This window comes from Brachyhypopomus gauderio, chromosome 13 (genome assembly GCF_052324685.1).
Source record: "Brachyhypopomus gauderio isolate BG-103 chromosome 13, BGAUD_0.2, whole genome shotgun sequence".
Lineage (NCBI taxonomy): Eukaryota > Metazoa > Chordata > Actinopteri > Gymnotiformes > Hypopomidae > Brachyhypopomus > Brachyhypopomus gauderio.
This window is the reverse complement of record NC_135223.1, coordinates 5,381,610-5,399,206: the sequence shown is the minus strand read 5'-3', so window position 1 is coordinate 5,399,206 and position 17,597 is coordinate 5,381,610. Positions and strand designations below refer to the sequence as shown.

The 17,597-nt window shown below is 45.1% G+C and overlaps 1 protein-coding gene and 1 pseudogene across 2 annotated transcripts in view; one reads left to right on the top strand and one right to left on the bottom strand.

Annotated features, from left to right (window-relative positions):
• Positions 1-2,542: 2,542 nt before the first annotated feature.
• LOC143473533 (uncharacterized) overlaps positions 2,543-17,597 on the bottom strand; it is a 43,081-nt gene continuing 28,026 nt past the window's right edge. The window contains exons 2-4 of one of the 2 annotated variants that reach the window (XM_076970570.1): positions 17,469-17,539; positions 7,582-8,787; positions 2,543-4,596 (exon numbers count right to left, since the gene is read on the bottom strand). In XM_076970570.1, the coding sequence (XP_076826685.1) occupies positions 3,439-4,596; positions 7,582-7,953 (1,530 nt within the window). In that variant the 5' untranslated portion in view covers positions 7,954-8,787; positions 17,469-17,539 and the 3' untranslated portion in view covers positions 2,543-3,438. Of the gene's footprint in view, positions 4,597-7,581; positions 10,082-17,468; positions 17,540-17,597 lie in introns of those variants that run through there. The other variant, XM_076970571.1, reaches the window with a different exon arrangement.
• Positions 14,819-15,031, top strand: LOC143474435 (U2 spliceosomal RNA; annotated as a pseudogene).

The following is a 17,597-nucleotide window of genomic DNA, read 5'->3' as shown; positions in this document are numbered from 1 at the left end:
ATATCGACATCGATCGCCAGTGGTTGGCGCCAGAGCGAACTAGTAACTCATAGATATGGATCAGAGATAAATAAATTTTATCTCTGACTTTAAACTTTATCTCAGTTCAAAGTTTAAACTTATAAACTTTATCTCAGACCCTCGCCGCTTGCGTGCGCTGCAGTGACTTCGCGGGCTACCGTTGCATTGTGGGGAATGTAGTGTTTGTGGGTGCAAAACACCATCGGGCGGCTGTGGCCTGCGAGCCGGTTCTAATAGTAATTAAATATCATCCAGGGGGCCATAGATAATCAATTCGCGGGTCGGATCTGGACAGGTTATCCCCGTTTTCATGTAGTGTACCGGGATACTGCTTTTCCCGATCTTTTTGCCGTTATTTTCGTCGCTCATGCTGCTTTCAGTCTGCTCCTCTTGAACGTATATACGGAGGTAAGGCGGGAGTTTGTCGACGTCACATCAAGACAACATCAGTGATTGGTCAAATTTGCGGGAAAGTTGCGGTGATTGGCTGAAGTTGCAACACCGCCCTGAATTCGCGGGGTTTGCTTGAAGTTGCGTTGAAGTTGCAAATCGCAACATCGCAACTTTCTGGAGGGTCTGATGTGTACTGTCTCTTTAAGGAAGCGAGTTGAGTGCACGTGTGGAATATTGTTGACTCAGACCACTGCTCTTTATTTTATCTTTATTTCATTTCTGTAAGTAACGCATTAAATGAGCTTTGGACAACTCACCAGTTCATGTATGAACAGTCAAGTAGTGCTGGAGCCCAGGTTTAATGTGGTCAACCAGCAAATAAACGGACTAAGTGTAATAGCACCAGCGCGAGTACGAGTCAGTGATTGACCTCTCCTCTGTGTGCTTCGTGTTTCACTCGCCTGTTAACTGTCCAGGTTCACTCCTATCCGGGACAGAGTGGATATTTAAGGTTGAACTAACTCAGAAAAGCAAGCAATACAAGCATAGAATTAGACTGAATAGATCTGTTTTTATGGATCGGTCACATTGTTACCGATACCCGATCTAGAATTGTTTCAGATATTAATATCGGAATCGGTGCATCCCTAATATTGACACATGTGCACGTTTTACTTCCAAGCTCCGCGCCCCACCTAGGGGGCGCGCCCCCCACTTTGGGAACCACTGAGTTAATCCATGTATATTGTAGCATAAAAACCCAGGACCATACAGTTGACCAAAATGGCCAACATAGGACATCAACAGAGAATTAGCAAAGTCATTTAGTATTCAGCAGCACTGGGGACTTGCTAAGATTGAGGGGCAGTCATGGTCCTGTGGTAAGGAACTGGTCTTGTGACCGGAGGGTCGTGGGTTCGATTCCCAGGCCTGAGGCCATGACTGAGGTGCCCTTGAGCAAGGCACTTAACCCCTACTGCTCCCCGGGCACCGAGCTGGGCTGCTCACCGCTCTGGGCATGTGTGCACCACAGCCCCCTAGAAATCACTAGTGAGTGTTTGTGTGTGTTCGAATTGCACAGATGGGTAAATACGGAGGACAAATTTCGATTGGGGGGTAAATTCCCAATTGTCAAATAAGGCACAGTTCACATTTCATTTTCAAGATGTACTGAGAGCAGCATGAAATTCTGATAGATCTCAGAAGACAGTATGTCTCTCACAACCACTGGGCCTGTATACATTGAAAATTGCCGAAGCTCTGTTTTCCATCTTATTCTTTCAGCAAGCAACTTGTAACCATTCCTATATAAATTTCTGTGAAATGTGAATACTGAAGGTGATGTTATGGATTGGCAGACAGCTTGAAAGAATCATTAGTCTCAGGGAATTTCATGTGACGACTTATATACACTCCTCTTTGTGAAAATTTATCACAACCGTAATATCCTGTGTGATTTTATGCCCTTAATAAAGGCCCTGGCTGGTGCCAGTACATATTACTGTACTCAGTCATGAACATATTGCCATTAAGAACAAATCCCTCAGACAATCTTTTCAGCTCACAGACTAAATGCTATAGATACTCCACTAATAATTAGGGTTTTGAATTGCACCAGAAAAGTGCTATAATTACTGGATTTTTCATATAGTCCTGCAAAATTCCAAGAATTGGCCAAAACTGAAGGGAGTAACTCAAATATAGGGAGGCCATCAACATTCAACTGCAGTTTGAAAATCTGTCCTTCTGAAACTACAGATGCCAATTTCTGAAGTCTTCTCTCAAGAAAATTTACAATGCCAAATAGGGGTGGGCGATATAATATCGTTCACAAAAATACCGGTACATTTCTTTATTCGATAGGATTTCGCTATATCGCGACATTATGACGCAAGGATGCAGGTTGTGCGTGCAGCGCGCAAAATAAACATGGCCAACAGCGGAGAGAGCAGCAGTGCTCACACTGTGAATGATTTAGTTCCTAAACGAGGAGCTACTTCAGTAGTGTGGAAGTATTTCATGAACAGTTCACAATTTTAATTATGAACTAGTTCAAAGTTCAGTTCATTTTACTTTTTTTCGTGAGATATTCAAATACTTTTTTCACGATTTGGCTGTTGTGCAATCAAGGGGCGGACACAAATGCGAAGTAGATAGTACAATCTCATTAGATTTTATTTCACATCTTACATTTGCAGACGACACGCGAGTGGACCGCGAATGACGTGGCATGATGAATAGAGAACTAACGCTTAATACACTAAAAGGCAGCGGAAATGACAAGGGTACAAAACTAGACCAAACAAGAGTAGGCTACAACTAATTGTTACATACACTGAAATGAACAAACACACGGGAAGCAAGTAACGGCCATACATGAACATGAAGTCTAACAGAACATACATGTATTGCCAGGCACAATATCACGTTAGAGAACACGGAGACCAAACATGAGCTGAAAACCTAAAACACTACGAACCTGAAAATGGAACAGAGACTTTAACCATACACAAACACGAAGCTAATCAAAACCACGAATCACAGATAAGGCGTGAGTGCACACCCAACTAGGAAATAAAGAAACGACAATGATCCCCGAAGGTATAGTCTGGACATAGGCTATATATACACACCAACTAGGAGATAAAGAAACGACAATGATCCCTGAAGGTATAGTCTGGACATTTTTGGTTCAAAGTGTGTTTATTATGTCACATACGTAAAACATTTTCATTACATTCAGTATTTATGTATGCATTTCTTTAAGACATTTTATATATCACCATAAACTGGTATGTACATGCATGAATAAATAAATAAATAAATAAATGACTGAATAAATAAATAAGTTTGTACATGAATAAAAACCATTTAAAATACAAGGTTTAAAATTGTCTTTGTCTTTTTGTTTCCTCCAGGACGTACACAATACATGGAAAAGGTCTGGTCCTTTGGGTTCAGTAAAAACCATCAATGAATACAAAAACATTACATGCAAGGCACAATACAACATAAAACCAGCAATCAACGTGTGGGTAGGTCTCTGTTCATCAAATCCCCTCTCTGAGCCGCACTAATTGACGAGGAGACAGAGGGGGGAGGCCCGGGTGTCACAAAGCCCGGTGCACGCACCCCACCCCTTGCACCCAGCGGAGGTCCTCCCCTAGCCTGCTGTCCCTGATCAGGCAAACTGTTCCCTCCAGGGGCGTCGGCAGGGGCCCCGGCTGGGGGTGACGGGGACCCCCCTGCGTGGAGCCTCGGCCCCCTCCTCCAAATAGACTCGCCCGGTGCACCCTGCAGCGACGATGTTACCAGCGCTTGCATAGCGTGCAGGGGCACCGTCACTCGCTTCCCTACCAGCAGGTTGCGGGAGGTCCATGAGGCACTTTTCACACTGTTATGGGTGAGCCAGAGTGTTTCAAATTCCTTGGCTGGTAACGTGTCTACACCCTGACCCACCCAGCTTATCGCTAACCGATAGTCTCGTGCGTGGACCTCCCCTGCTGGCAGGCTTGGGCATTTCAGGGGGCCGACAGTGGCCCACAGGTCCCTCGCCACCCTGCACTCCCAGAGTGCGTGCCGCACGGTCTCAGGCTCGCCACACCCAGGCCGCGGGCACGTTGCTGTTGTCGCCATACCCCGGGAGTGCATGACCGCCCGGACTGGGAGAACCTCATGGGCTGCGAGCCACGACAGGTCTTTATTTCTGTTGGGCAGGGATGGGTGTGCTGCGTTCCGCCACACCCTCTGAGCCTCCCGCTGTGTGAGCCCTGGAATCCGGCTCACCTCCTCTCGTTCCTGCACACAACCCACAATTTCCTTTGCATTAGTCAACACCTTCTCACCCGATTGCTCTATGTTATATTTCCTTAAAAACTTTTGAATAAAAACATGTGTTTGTGACATTTTAAAAGCTACTGGGGTCTTTAGGTCCAAGGCAAGCAGGCCTAGGCTCCTCAGGTAAGACCCTATCCAAAACCTTGACGTTGCCGCCGCTTTGTTTTTTCTCCATTCAGTCAGCAGTGCATACTTCACATGGAGCCAGATGAATTGGCTGCCTAGGAACAGGTGAGGATCCGGGAGGCCTTTTCCTCCCTTCTCTTTACTTTTCTTCACTACCTCTCTCATTTCGACCCCCACAAGAAATAAAAGACCGCCCGATCCAGACCTAGCAAAAAATGTCTAGGAGGGGGGAAAACAGAACATGTCAATAAAAACAGTGGTAAAATCACGGCTTTGATTATTAGTATCTTTCCTTCCATGGTCAGTTTTCTTAACCCCCAAAACCCCAATTTTTTCCTTGCTTTCCCTAGCAGGTCTGTCCAGTTATCTTTCCCCAGTCCGTCCTTGTCAAAATGTACTCCTAAAATTTTAAAACCCGTAACCTTAAAATCCACCTCTAAATCCACATGTTCCCCTTGCCATGGCCCAAACAGTTGTGCTTCTGATTTATTTCTATTTAAACGGGCGCCTGCGGCTCTACCGTACCATTCTGTCAGCTCTAGCGCTCTCTGTGCCGATAAAACATCCCTACACAAAAGTGTCACATCGTCCATATAAAGAGAGCATGTCGCGGTCAGTCCTCCTGGTAGGTCCAGTCCTTTGATCCATTTGTCCCTTCTCAAGATCTCTGCAAGCGGTTCAATGCCTGCCACAAACAACAAGGGGGATAAGGGGCAACCCTGCCGCACTCCTGAGCATATATTCACTGCTTTTGACATGTGCCCATTTACAATGAATCTGCTGGTAATGCCTTTATACAGCAGGCCCACCCACTTTAAAAATCTCCCAGGGAAACCCATTTTTTGCAGCACCTCAAAGAGGTACTGGTGCGAGACCCGATCAAAGGCTTTTTCGAAATCTAAATTTAAGACTAACAATCGAATGTTTCTGTCTCTCGCAAAACAGATGGAGTCCCGGATCAGTACTAGGTTGTCCGTGATTCGACGCCCTGGAACCGCGCAGGCTTGATCCGGGTGGATCACGTCAGGTAAAACTGTCGACATCCTAAGAGCTAAAAGCTTGCTAAAAATTTTGCAGTCACAGTTTAATAATGTGATTGGTCGCCAGTTTCTGATGTCAGTCCTATCCCCTTTTTTGTATAAAAGTGAGACTGTCCCTGCTCTAAAACTCTTGGGTAAAATGGACAAGTTTGAAAATTCATTAAAAACCACTAAAATATCTTCTGCTAAAACATTCCAAAAGGTTTTATAAAATTCCACCGGGAGTCCATCTTCCCCTGGGGATTTACCTACTTTAAAACCTTTAAGACTGTTGTCTAAGTCTTCTCTAGTAAAATTTTGTTCTAAAACCCCTGGGTCTTGTATTGTGTTATTTAAAAAACCCACCACCTCCCTCCTGACATCCATGTTTGTCACTTTTTCCCCATATAGCTGAGTATAAAAACTCTCCACCACCCCTATAATTTCTTCATTTGTCTTTGCAATTAACCCGTCTTCCTTCAACTCAGTAAAGCCTTCGCTTCGTGCCACTATTTTCTTAAAAAAATATCTGGTGCATTTCTCCCCTAACTCTATCTCTTTTTCTTTACACCTTGCAATAAAACCCCTACTCTTTAACTCACTTAAAAGCTTCATTTCTTCCTTTACTTCGTTTACATCTTCTGTATAATCAAAACCCTGATTTAAAAGATTAAAATACCTTTGTAACCTTTTTTGCAGCCCCTTCATACGTCTATTTTGTTTGTCTTTCTTTTCCTTCCCTTTTCTCTTAAAAAATGTCTGGGTCCGTCCCTTCACCATCTCCCACCATTGTGCCCGTGTGTCGTATAAGTCTTGGAGTGTTTGCCAGAGGCTATACTGCTCCCTATAGGCTTCCAGTATGTGCTCATCCTCCAACAGGGAGCAGTTCAGCCTCCACAACCCTCCCCCTATCGTCAAATCAGTGGGGAAACTTACAGTGCACATTAACATTTGGTGATCAGAAAAAAACATGGGGGCCAATGTTGCATCCGTGGGCGGGCATTTTCTTGTAAACAAAAAATCTATTCGGGAGGCTCTGGTACCATCACCACTACTCCAGGTGAAGCCCTCCTCCCTTGGATGCAGTTTCTTAAAACAGTCCACTAATTTAAGATCACTTATCAGGTCTTTTAATCTATTAGAAGAAATATCTAATTTAAAACTGTTATCTCTCCTCTTTCTATCCCGACTGGATAAAACACAATTAAAATCCCCCCCTAAAATCAGGGGACCCCTCCCACACAAATGGGGCTGCAAATCCTCCCACAGTCCCACCCTCTCCTGTTTATCATTATAACCATACACATTTAAAACAGTAAAATCCACCCCTAAAAAGGTCAAGTGGGCTAAAAGTGCCCGCCCATCTCTCACCACCGTGCTGCCCTTCACTAGTATCCTAGGGTTTCTTATTAAAATCGCCACTCCATCTACCCTGCTGTATTGCGACCCGCTCCAGAGAGAGGGACCCGCAGCCCATCGCTGCTCCCAATCTCTATATGAGCTCAAAAAAGGGAGTGCGCACTCCTGTAGTAATAAAACATCTGCTTTCATATTATTTAAAAAGGACAGGATACTCTGTGCTCTAAGTGGAGCTCGCACGCTTCTCACATTGATTGTGGAGATGGTCAGCTCCATGAGCAAGAGGTAAATTAAAAACATTACACCCACTATGCTTGCCCTCATACACATTTCAGACATTTACACTCTATTCAAACTTTAAAATACCTCAACCAATTTCTTGGGAGATGTCCTCCTCCTTTATCGCTAAAACTTTAGAGAGTCTGAATAAATCAGCATTTCCTACTTCCGACTCCTCTGATGATACTTCCTGTCGTGTGCGTGGTGTGGAGGATTTCAGGTGAATCTCTAAAAAGGACCCTCCAGACCATGATCGACTCGAATCGTCCATATGGGTCGCCTCTCTGTGCTTTTTCTCATTTAAAACCGATAAAGGGGATTCAGCAGGCCGCTTTGAGGGCTGTGTACTTGGGAGAGAAACCAGAATATTTGTTTCTCCACTGCTCTCTTCTGACACTGTCTCCATAGTTTCATTTACAGTTTCCACCTCCTTCTCCCCTTCCTCCTCCCCATCATCTCCTCCCTGAGCCTGTTCTTCCCCCTCCCCCTCTTTATTTTTATTTCCTGTACCTCCCTTTCCTATACTCACCTCACTTACCTCTCTTACCTCACTTACCACTTGATCTGCCCCCTGCTGGGGAGGCTGGGGGTTACTCCTCACTCCACTTGGCCCCGCCTCTGGCTCCTCCTCCGGCTCCTCCTCCACTTCCTGCTCCTTCTCCCCGGCCATTTTGTTTCCCTGTTTGCCATGCTTGGCGGCCATCTTGGGACTTAAGCTTGTTGGCAAAAGAGTCTGGGCAATCCCTGTAGAGGTGGTCTGAGCTTCCACAGAGGTTGCACATTCTGCCATTGGGACATTTCTCAAAAGTATGCCCAATTTCTCTACACTTCCCACAAAATAATTTGTCACATGCATCAGCAAAATGCCCCATCTCCCCACACCGTCTACACGTCTTTGGCATTCCCTGATAGAAAACATATCCCCTGTTTTCACCCAAGACAATTGTTTGTGGCAAGTGTTTCAAACCCATATAACCTGATTTGAGCTCCCATTGTTTTATGGGGATCCTCCAGGCACAGGTCCAAACGCCGTCATCGTCCACCACCTTCACAGCATCTCCCATCACAGTACAAAACCTGCTCAACCATGCACAAATATCCTCGGCACACACAGTTTCATTAAACATTCTTACTATTACCACCTTCCTTGTGTGGTCAGTTAATTTTTCAATCTCAAACAAGTCAAATTTTTCCTTTGCATTTTCCCATCTTACCCAAAAATCATTTAGCAGGGCTCCTGAACAAAAGCTCACGTCAAACCCCTTGTTCTGGGGCAATGCAATGATACAATTAAAAGCATTTGGGCTAAACCCCAAAATCTTTTGCATGTACTTTCGTGAGAAATCTAGCCGTGAAACTCGTTCTCTTTCTTCTCCTCCCATTTTTAAATGAAAACGCACGCTGTGGTGCCTCTGCTTAACTTTTACAATGTGGCTCTGATAAAAGTCTAATAAATAGCTAAAAACAGACTAAAAAAGGTTGTAAAATAGATCAAAAACAAGTCTAAGAATGATTTAAGAACAGATTTCAGATAACCCTACAATAAAAGGTCTCTCTAAAACTGTTAAAAGGAACCGACTTACCTTGTAGTTGACCTTTAGAATAAACACACTCGTAGTGTAGAAAATAAATTTCCTTTGAAGCCTTCCGCCGTAAAACGGCTTCTGCCTCAAAGGTCGATCCCCGTCTCGTCTTTTGATCTTAGCCAAAAGGCCGAGAAGCGGTATAGTCTGGACATATACACACCAACCAACTAGGAGATAAAGAAACGACAATGATCCCTGAAGGTATAGTCTGGACATATACACACCAACTAGGAGCTAAAGAAACGACAATGATCCCTCAAAGTATAGTCTGGACATAGGCAATACACACACACACACACTTGTAAAACTTGACGAGCTAACACGGCTGAAACAGAGGGTCGTAACAAGAACAAGGAAAACATAAAAACAACGAGACTAGAAGGGGGCGGAGCCAGACGTGACAAGTACAAGCTAGAAATCACTATACGTTCTTATACGTGCTATGCCTACCCCGCTCTGCTGCAATTCATCACGGGTAACGTCGTGCGGAAGCCAGTATGTTATTAACTAGCCAGTATGTTAACTATTCTCATGCGGACACTACGTTGCCCACAATGCATTGCGCACACACCGTCAAAACCATTTCTGTCTGGTGATGCATGATTTAAGCGGCACAAGCGAGAATACAAGAGGGAGGAAAGTTCTCTTGTTGCGTTTCAAAAGAGAAAACAGATGTCACTCAGTTTTCAATGGAAACAAATTCCAACGTTCATTTACAGTGTTGTCTACCGTTCATGACACATAATGTGAACTAATTCACGTTCAAGTTATTAAAAAATGTGTTTCGTTCAGTTCAACGTTCACGAAAAAATGAGCGTGTTCAATGAACGCGTCCTTTTGAACTCACGCACAACACTGTGAATAGTGAATTTACTTGAGTTTCTCTTTTAACAACTTCCGCCCTGTCCTGCCTCTCTTCTTCGCGCAACTCATTTGGGACGTAGATTTGACTTATTACTGCCTCTTTGTTATTACCTTTTGGGAAGAAAGAATATCGAGATATATATCGTATATTGCCATTCAGCTAAAAAATATCGAGATATTATTTTTGCTCCATATCGCCCAGCCTTAATGCCAAAGTAATAAAATGACCCTCCAGCAAGTGTTTCAATGTTGTAAGTGGTCTTGGATCGTTCGGTAGGGATGGATGATTGACTCACAGAATGGACAACAAAGCACCCAACGCAACAAGAGGAATGCTGAACTGCACAGCCCAGTCAATTAAACAGCTTAGTAAATCATTTTGGTAACTCTCAGCATCGTCATCAATCTCCGTGCTACTAGATTCAGAAAACATGTCAATTTCCACATACTGCATTTGGGTGCACTATCCTGATTCTCAACCATGCTGACTTGTTTTTCACTTAGTGATTGAAAAAAATTTGTTCACCCTTTTTGTGGCTTTTTGTGTGAAAAAAGAACAAATCAACAAAATTCACAATGCATAATGGATCTGAAGAAAAGTACTTACAAAGCAATTAAGAAAAATATATTATTTGCTCACAAATCACAAGCACCTTGTTTTTGGTGGGTTTTTTATTTTTTATATTATTGTTATTATTATTATTATTATTATTATTATATCCACTGGAATATTCTTATAAAACAGGGCAGTTGCTAAAACGCAAAACTCTGTTGTCTGAACAAAAGTTCTAAACACTGTCCTAAACCCATTTCCTGAAATTTCGCAGAACCATAAGCACATTTCACCTAGTTGTTCTGACAAAAGGGTCAACCTGTTGTGACTCTTAAGCACTTTTCACCTATTAAGACAATTTACAAACGTATTTTCACAAACTAAAACACATTTTGCACTGTAATGCACTTGGGTTGCACAATGGTAAGCACAGGTAGCAAAAGTGAAATTCAAATAAAGCACAAGTGTCACAACTTAAACACAGTCACTCTTAATTGATCACACATGTGGCTAATGATGTGAATAACCCACTATAAACCAGTACAAGGAGGCCTGATAGATATTTCACTATGGATAGAAACAGAGGCAGAGTCAGAGAGGCAGAGTAAGGGGAAGAGGAGGAAGAAGGGGTGGGACAGCAAGAAAAACAATAATTTCAGATGAAATACGGGCAACCATCAGTATGTGTGTGCCGAATTTTGTCAATTGTGATTTTTACACCGCAATCGAAATTTGTCCTCCGCTTTTAACCCATCTGTGCAGTTAGAACACACACACACACACTAGTGATTACTAGGGGGCTGTGGATCGCACGTGCCCAGAGCGGTGGGCAGCCCTAGCCCGGCGCTCGGGGAGCAGTTTGGTTTAGGTGCCTTGCTCAAGGGCACCTCAGTCATGGCCTCAGGTCTGGGAATCGAACCGACGACCCTGAGTGTCATCTCCGCTGATTGCGTCTACGTGACGTAGACCGCGAGTGCCCTCTGGTGGTCATGGGCGGGGCAGTGCTGGGGCCTGCCCTGACAGGTTCTTTTTAGATTTTTTTATTAATTTAATTTAAATTATTCACTCATAGCAATATTGAAAAGTCATTTCCACTGGCCACTGTTCATCAGCAACTCGGAACTTAGAACTTTACAATCTGTTTTCATTTTTGTTTATGCATTACTATTTGCATTTTTTTAATGGCATACTTATATATTGCTAGTCAGAGCAAATATGCAGTATAATCAGTAATATTTATAGTAGAATTACCATATAGTCTCATATATCAGTTTCCCAGTTTTATTTTTTTATCACCTTATCTTTAAAGTGGGATTGCTTTTTTAATCCTGCTCCTGCCAAAAAATCGCTTGTTTTAATGCCGCAACCGCCCGCTCCTGCTTGTTTTAGTACCGCTCTCGCCCGCACCGGCCAAAAAATCGTTTGTTTTAATCCCGCACCTGCCCACCACACACGGACATAATTTTGGGGGGGGGGGGGGGGGGGGGGCATGGATTCGTCGCTATTTAAATATTTGGTTTTAACCGTAAAAACTGGGGCGGACCAAAACCGGCTTTTGAAAAAGTCCCCCCCCCCCGTGTGTTGTGTGTGACGTTTGTGACCCTAGGCTTGAAAATTGCTTCATATGGGCTTTTCAAACTTTTTTTTTTGGCCCACCTCCACCCTTTCACCTTTGGAGGACAACTTTGTTTTCATGTAAGGATCAAAAGAAAACAATTCTGTATAATACAGTACAATAGTGATAAAAACAATTGGGGTTAGGTGAACCATACAGGACAGGAGAGAAAAGAGGGGGAGAGTAAGTAAAAAGGGAAAAGACAGAAGAGCAGAAAAACTGCTGCTACTAAATGAAGAGCAGAAAGTAAGACATACAGCACAAATGACTGATGTATGTGTGTGTGTGTGTGTGTGTGTGTGTGTGTGTGTGTGTGTGTGTGTGTGTGTGTGTGTGTTTATGTAAGTGCAACATAGGATAAATGTACAGAATGTACTTATTAGCAAGGCCCCAGAGGCCAGAGGCAGGCAGAGAAAGACCAGGGAACCCCACCCACCCACGGCCCCTCCAGGATCATGTCCAAAGCCTGCTGTGTACTGGAAACCTTTGCTATCCTTGCTTCTCAGTCAACAGAGTAAGTGAAATGTGTGGTGACATGAATTTTCATCCACATGTAGGTGGCTACAGTCATCTTTCTCTTTATTATAAAACTGACACAGACATTATTTGAACTATAATTCCAAAACATCTCAAGTCTGCCTCCTTTGTACTAATTTTGGATTTTTTTTCTCACTGCAAAAGGTGACATGATTATTGGTCAAAATAGCTAAAGTTCAGATTTCTCTGAAAGGGTCTTTTCTTCTCCGTCTGAGTCAATGGATCAACATAGCTCACACTATCACCCATCCCCCCGTCTACCTAGAAGTGGCTGCATGACAAAGGATGGCCTCATGATCCAAAATACCTCAGCACTGGCTTTTGGCAGGCTCAGGTAGAAATGTAGTAATGTTAGTAATGTTTTTCTTCTAAAAAAGATAAGTGGTTTCAAAATAACAATTTTTGAAAAAAATTACCAAATTAATTGTGTTGATCCACCTCAAACAAGGTCATGCAAAAGTCTGTAAGCTGGTCCTGAGTGTGTCTGCCCATCCCCCAGCTGCATTGTTGTGCAGGGGACATGCATAAGGTGAGAGAGGCAGTCAGAGGGCCTTGCTGAGAGCAGCAGCTACAGAGGACATGATGTAAGTTTAGAAATATATACAATAAAGTTGAAATGTTCTCAACAGAGCACTCACATACAATTATCCACTCAGTCTGCCACTCCCTCATTTGGGGAGAAAGCTACACTATTGTGGCTATTCCCCACTTTAGACAATTTAGACAATTTTTAATCATGGAGGGGTCTGAAATTTTCGTCTTAGGTGCATGTCCTCACTGTATTGGGATATTTTATTGTCTGAGTGAAAGAGAAACAAAATGGGGTCACTAAAGTGGGAATAGCCACAATACTGTAGCTTTCTCCCCAAATGAGGGACTGGCAGACTGGGTAGATAGTTGTATGTGAATGCTCTGATGAGAACACTCATGAACAATTGTGCAAATGTGAGATGTGTCGACTGCTACAGATACACGTGTGGCAAATGTACCAGGGAGATACCCTGGCAGTGCCAGGCATGTTCTGACAGACTGCTGAGTGACTGCTGAAGTGCTAGTCACACAAGAAGGACATGCCACTCACACACACACACACACACACACACACACACAAACACACAGCCCTGCACTGCAGCCTATTGTAAATATGTGTGGAATTGTTTTATTCCTTGTATTTTTTGTATAATTTTATGGCAATAATAAAAAGCATGGAACATAAAAAAGCATGGAAACATAACAGTTGTTCTTTTGTATGTTTCTCATGCTGAAATTTCAGTCCTCCTGACTTAGACACAAATGCTTCTGGTAATTACTCACATGTACCTGGCTATAAAATTTCTAATTTTCTATTTAATATATAAAAAAATAATTTATTGTTTGTGCTTTGTTGCTCAGATAAAACTAAACTAAATACAATATATATAACCTTTATATTATAAAATACAATAAACTGAATAGAACTAACTAGAAACTAAATGGCTAAACTCAATGAAAAACAACAATTAGTTGTGAGCTGAAGCATGCCCCCTCCTGTGGTGCGCCAGTAATGGCCTTATTTACAGAACAAAAGTGCCTGCTTACAGCTGATAATAGGGTGTTAGCTAAAATCCTTCAGTTCTCTCGACCCTTCTCTGGGTTCCGATAGTAGAAGTGTTGAAAGACCCTTCTCTGGGACTTCTAGTGTTAAGAATTTCACATAAAATTATATGCAATACTTGGTGTTTCTTTGTAATCGTTTGTCTTCAAATACATTTGTAAATTTTTGTCTAAATAGCAAAGTAAAATTTACGTTTTTGTAATTTTTTCTTTTTGTGAGAAGCTAAACTGAAAACAGCAAGTAAAAGGTCACTTGCAGGATCCACGCATGCACAGTGACATCAGCAAGTCAAACGTTTTTCAGCAGAGCACAGCGGAGATTTAACCTATGTGAGATGTGACTGCCTTGTTAATGAACCAACCGATTAGCTTAACTGAGGCAATGTTAGTTTATTTCAGGGCCGGCGCCACGGGGGGGTGGGGGGGGGGGGGGGGAAGGGGGCGTTGCCCCATCAGGCGAGGTGTCCCGCCCCCTCAACGTAAATAATAAGATCCATTTATTTTACATTTTACTACAATGGCTGCACGGCGCCCACTCGCCCACTCGACAATTGTCACACGCCGCCACCCAAGCGCTCAACAACTTACGTTCGCCACCTCCAAATTTTCTGACGTCCCCTCACTGTATATGTCCTGGCGCCGGCACTGGTTTATTTCCAGTTCGGGTTATTTACCTGCCTGGCAGAAGTAGTTAGCTTGGTAACTTATGCTAACTGGGATTAGGAATTTACATTCAGAAATACAGATGGTCACCATTAAAGTATTAACAGTGTACATATAATAATTTGAATGTACTTTAGATTCAAGTGTGTATTTGGAAAGGCTTCGCCGTGTTAACATCTTAGTTATGTAGTTTAGCTGCTGAAGTTATTGTTGTTTAGTAGGGGGCGGGGCATTCACTTACCCAGAATGCCACTTGAGTTCATCTAAGGCACCGTTACCGTGTCTAGTAGCTAGAATTTAGAGGTGAGTGAGGTTGTGCCTTATATAGGTGTTTGTAAGAGTGAAAAGTTTTTCTCTCGTGCGATATTGATGCATCGCTTCTCGGCCTTTTGGCTAAGATCAAGTGTAGTATCTGTTCTTATCAGATTTTATGCTTTACATGTTTAATACCTGTGGATTTTAATGCTGTTTTACTAATTGTGTTTTTCTGCTTGTGTTTTAACAGGAGGAGTCTGGGCGGAACCTAATGAGCAATTGGTCTGGTGGCATTGCCCACCGACCACCGCTTGGGAACCGCCCAGCTCCTCCTCCTGTTTTTAGGCTCATCTCGCCGGCTTCAAGGATCCCGGGTGGACTTCTGAACATTCCCCCGGTGATCGGCGGAGGAACTGCGGGCTCTCTCTGCTCCGGGTCTCTCGGCAGAGTAGAGGAGGATGGCCGAGGGGGGGCCTGAGGGACCGGGGCTGGGCGGCGGTCAGCCGGTCGGGGCCTCGGGGTCGACGGCAGCCTTCTCGGAGGGACCTGGCTGGGGAGCAGGCGGAGGCCTGCTCAACACGGCCAGGTTCCGCTGGGTCCCTGGGGAGGAGGGGATGCCTTTCGTGGAGAGGATCCCCTTCATCCGGGAGGTGCTGCTGGACGCCCTGGGGACCACGACTGGAGATCTGATCTGTGCCCAGCGCAACGGGCCCCTGGCCTACTTTGAGGTCACCTTCTCCTCTGCTGAGGTGTACCAGCGTGTCCTGGAGCGGAGGGATGAGCTGAAGGGACATCCCGTGGGGAGGCATTTCGTGGTTGAGCCTCTGTGGGTGGAAGGCCGATGTCTGGTCACCACTCACATGTTCAACCCGTATGTCCCCACGGAGCAAATCCGCAGGTTCCTCCAGGCCTACGGGGAGGTCCACCCGGGGGAGAAGTACGTACGGGACGAGCTCGGGGTGTGGAACGGGCGCCGCCAGTTTATGGTGACCTTTAAAACGGACGGTAAGGGGGGGCTCTTGCATCCACCAGCTCTCTTCTCCTTGACTAAGAACAATGGTTATCTGTTCTACAGGGGTCAGCCGTTATACTGTCGGGGGTGCCAGGCTCATGGACACAAAATGGAGGACTGCCCGGACTTGAAGTGCTTTAAGTGCCTGGACCCGGGACATATGGCCCGGGACTGCAGAGGCCCCCAGAGGTGTAGGCAGTGCCGCGGCGAGGGACATGTGGAGCGCTCCTGCCCTCAGAGAGGAATATCCTATGCAACAGCGGTGATTGAGGGTAGGGGCAAAGAGGCCGCCGCGGCACCCACCGGGGGGACCCCGGCCGGGCCGCAGCCACTGAGGGAACAAGAGGCGGCTCCGGCACCTTCCAGAGGGGCCCCGGTTGGGCCACAGCCGCCAAGAGAACAGGAGGATGCTGCAGGGCCATCCGGAGGGGCCCCGGCCGGGCCACGACCAGCGAAGGGACGGAAGAAGAGAAGGGCAAAGAAAACTGCAGTCCCGGGTGAAGAGGAACAGCGTGTGGAGGGGGAGGTAAGAATACCACCGAGAACCACTCATTTGTTGTGTGCTCCCCCTCCCCAGAGAGAAAGGTCCAGGCCGACCGGGCAGTCCGGGATAGCTCCCCCTGGCACCCCCAAGCCGAAGGGACAGACGGGCTTGACCCCTACTATGGAGCAGCAACACACCAAGGAGAGGGGGGCCAGCCCCCCCAGTGTGAAGGCGGCGTCCAGCACCCCCCCCTCACCCCCCCCCCGAGGAGTAGCTCACCGAGGAGCATGCTGGGTAAAGGGACCTGGGAGGTAGGCGGTACCCCAGGGGGGGAACTTGCCCGGACGGATGACGACGGCTTTCCTTCCCCCCCCTCTCCCCCAAAGAAAAAGAAGAGGACCCAGGTCCAAAGGATTGCGTTGGTGGACTTGGTGTCTGAGGACTCCATCTACATAGATGAGGAAGGGGCCGCCTCCTCCCAAGAAGAGGAGGATCCCGGTATCCATGGACGAGTGAGCTTGGGGGATGAATTGAGGGGGGTGCCAGTTCCAGCACCCCGATGTCTTACAGTGGGAAATGTTTTAGATAATCTCATGTTATCGGATTTTGATGTCTGATAGGCCCCCATATGGGGACAACATTGAAATTTATATTTTATGACAGTAAGTTTTAAAATCCACAGAATTGATGTGATCTTAGCCATTTCAATGTATTCACCTTTTGATATTGATGTTTTATGTGTCTGAGTTGTTGTGTATTTTAAATGTCACATTTTAATGGAAACATTTCATGGTTATTGTATTGTTTGGATTGTGAAATGACGAATAAAGTATTGAAAAAAAAAAAAAAAAAAAAAAAAAATTGATGCACTGCTGGTGGTTGTAGGGGAGAAAGAGGGAGGGGAAAAGGCAGGTGGGGGGGAGATAAGGGGGGAAGGAAACTTAAGTGCTCTGGATGGGCTTTTAAGAGAAGTTTTTAGCACTGCTGGTGGAGGTGGAGAGAAGGGGGTGAGTGAGAGTAATGGGGAGGATTTAGGTGGGAAAAGACAGAGAAGTAGGGAGGCGCTGAGTGAGAGAGAGGGGATGACTGGGTCTGGAATGTCTGACATGATTGTTGAGTTTTCAAACGAGCTTCAGACTGTCTCAGAATCAGAAACCAGTGAAGACGCGGGCGGACTAGAGTGGTGAAGCGGAGTGCAGAATCACCACTAGAGCAAAGAGAGAAGAAGACCAGAGTGGGGAGGGGCCAGATGGTTTCATCAGGAGATCATACCTCAAGTAGGTGGGCCACTGGATCTCCACACGAGGTCTCCTTCCTCCACGTCAAAGTGACAACATCCACACCTAAACAGAAAGATCAGGTAAGTGAGAGTGTTGAGACAGGGGAGAAGAAAGGGGGAAA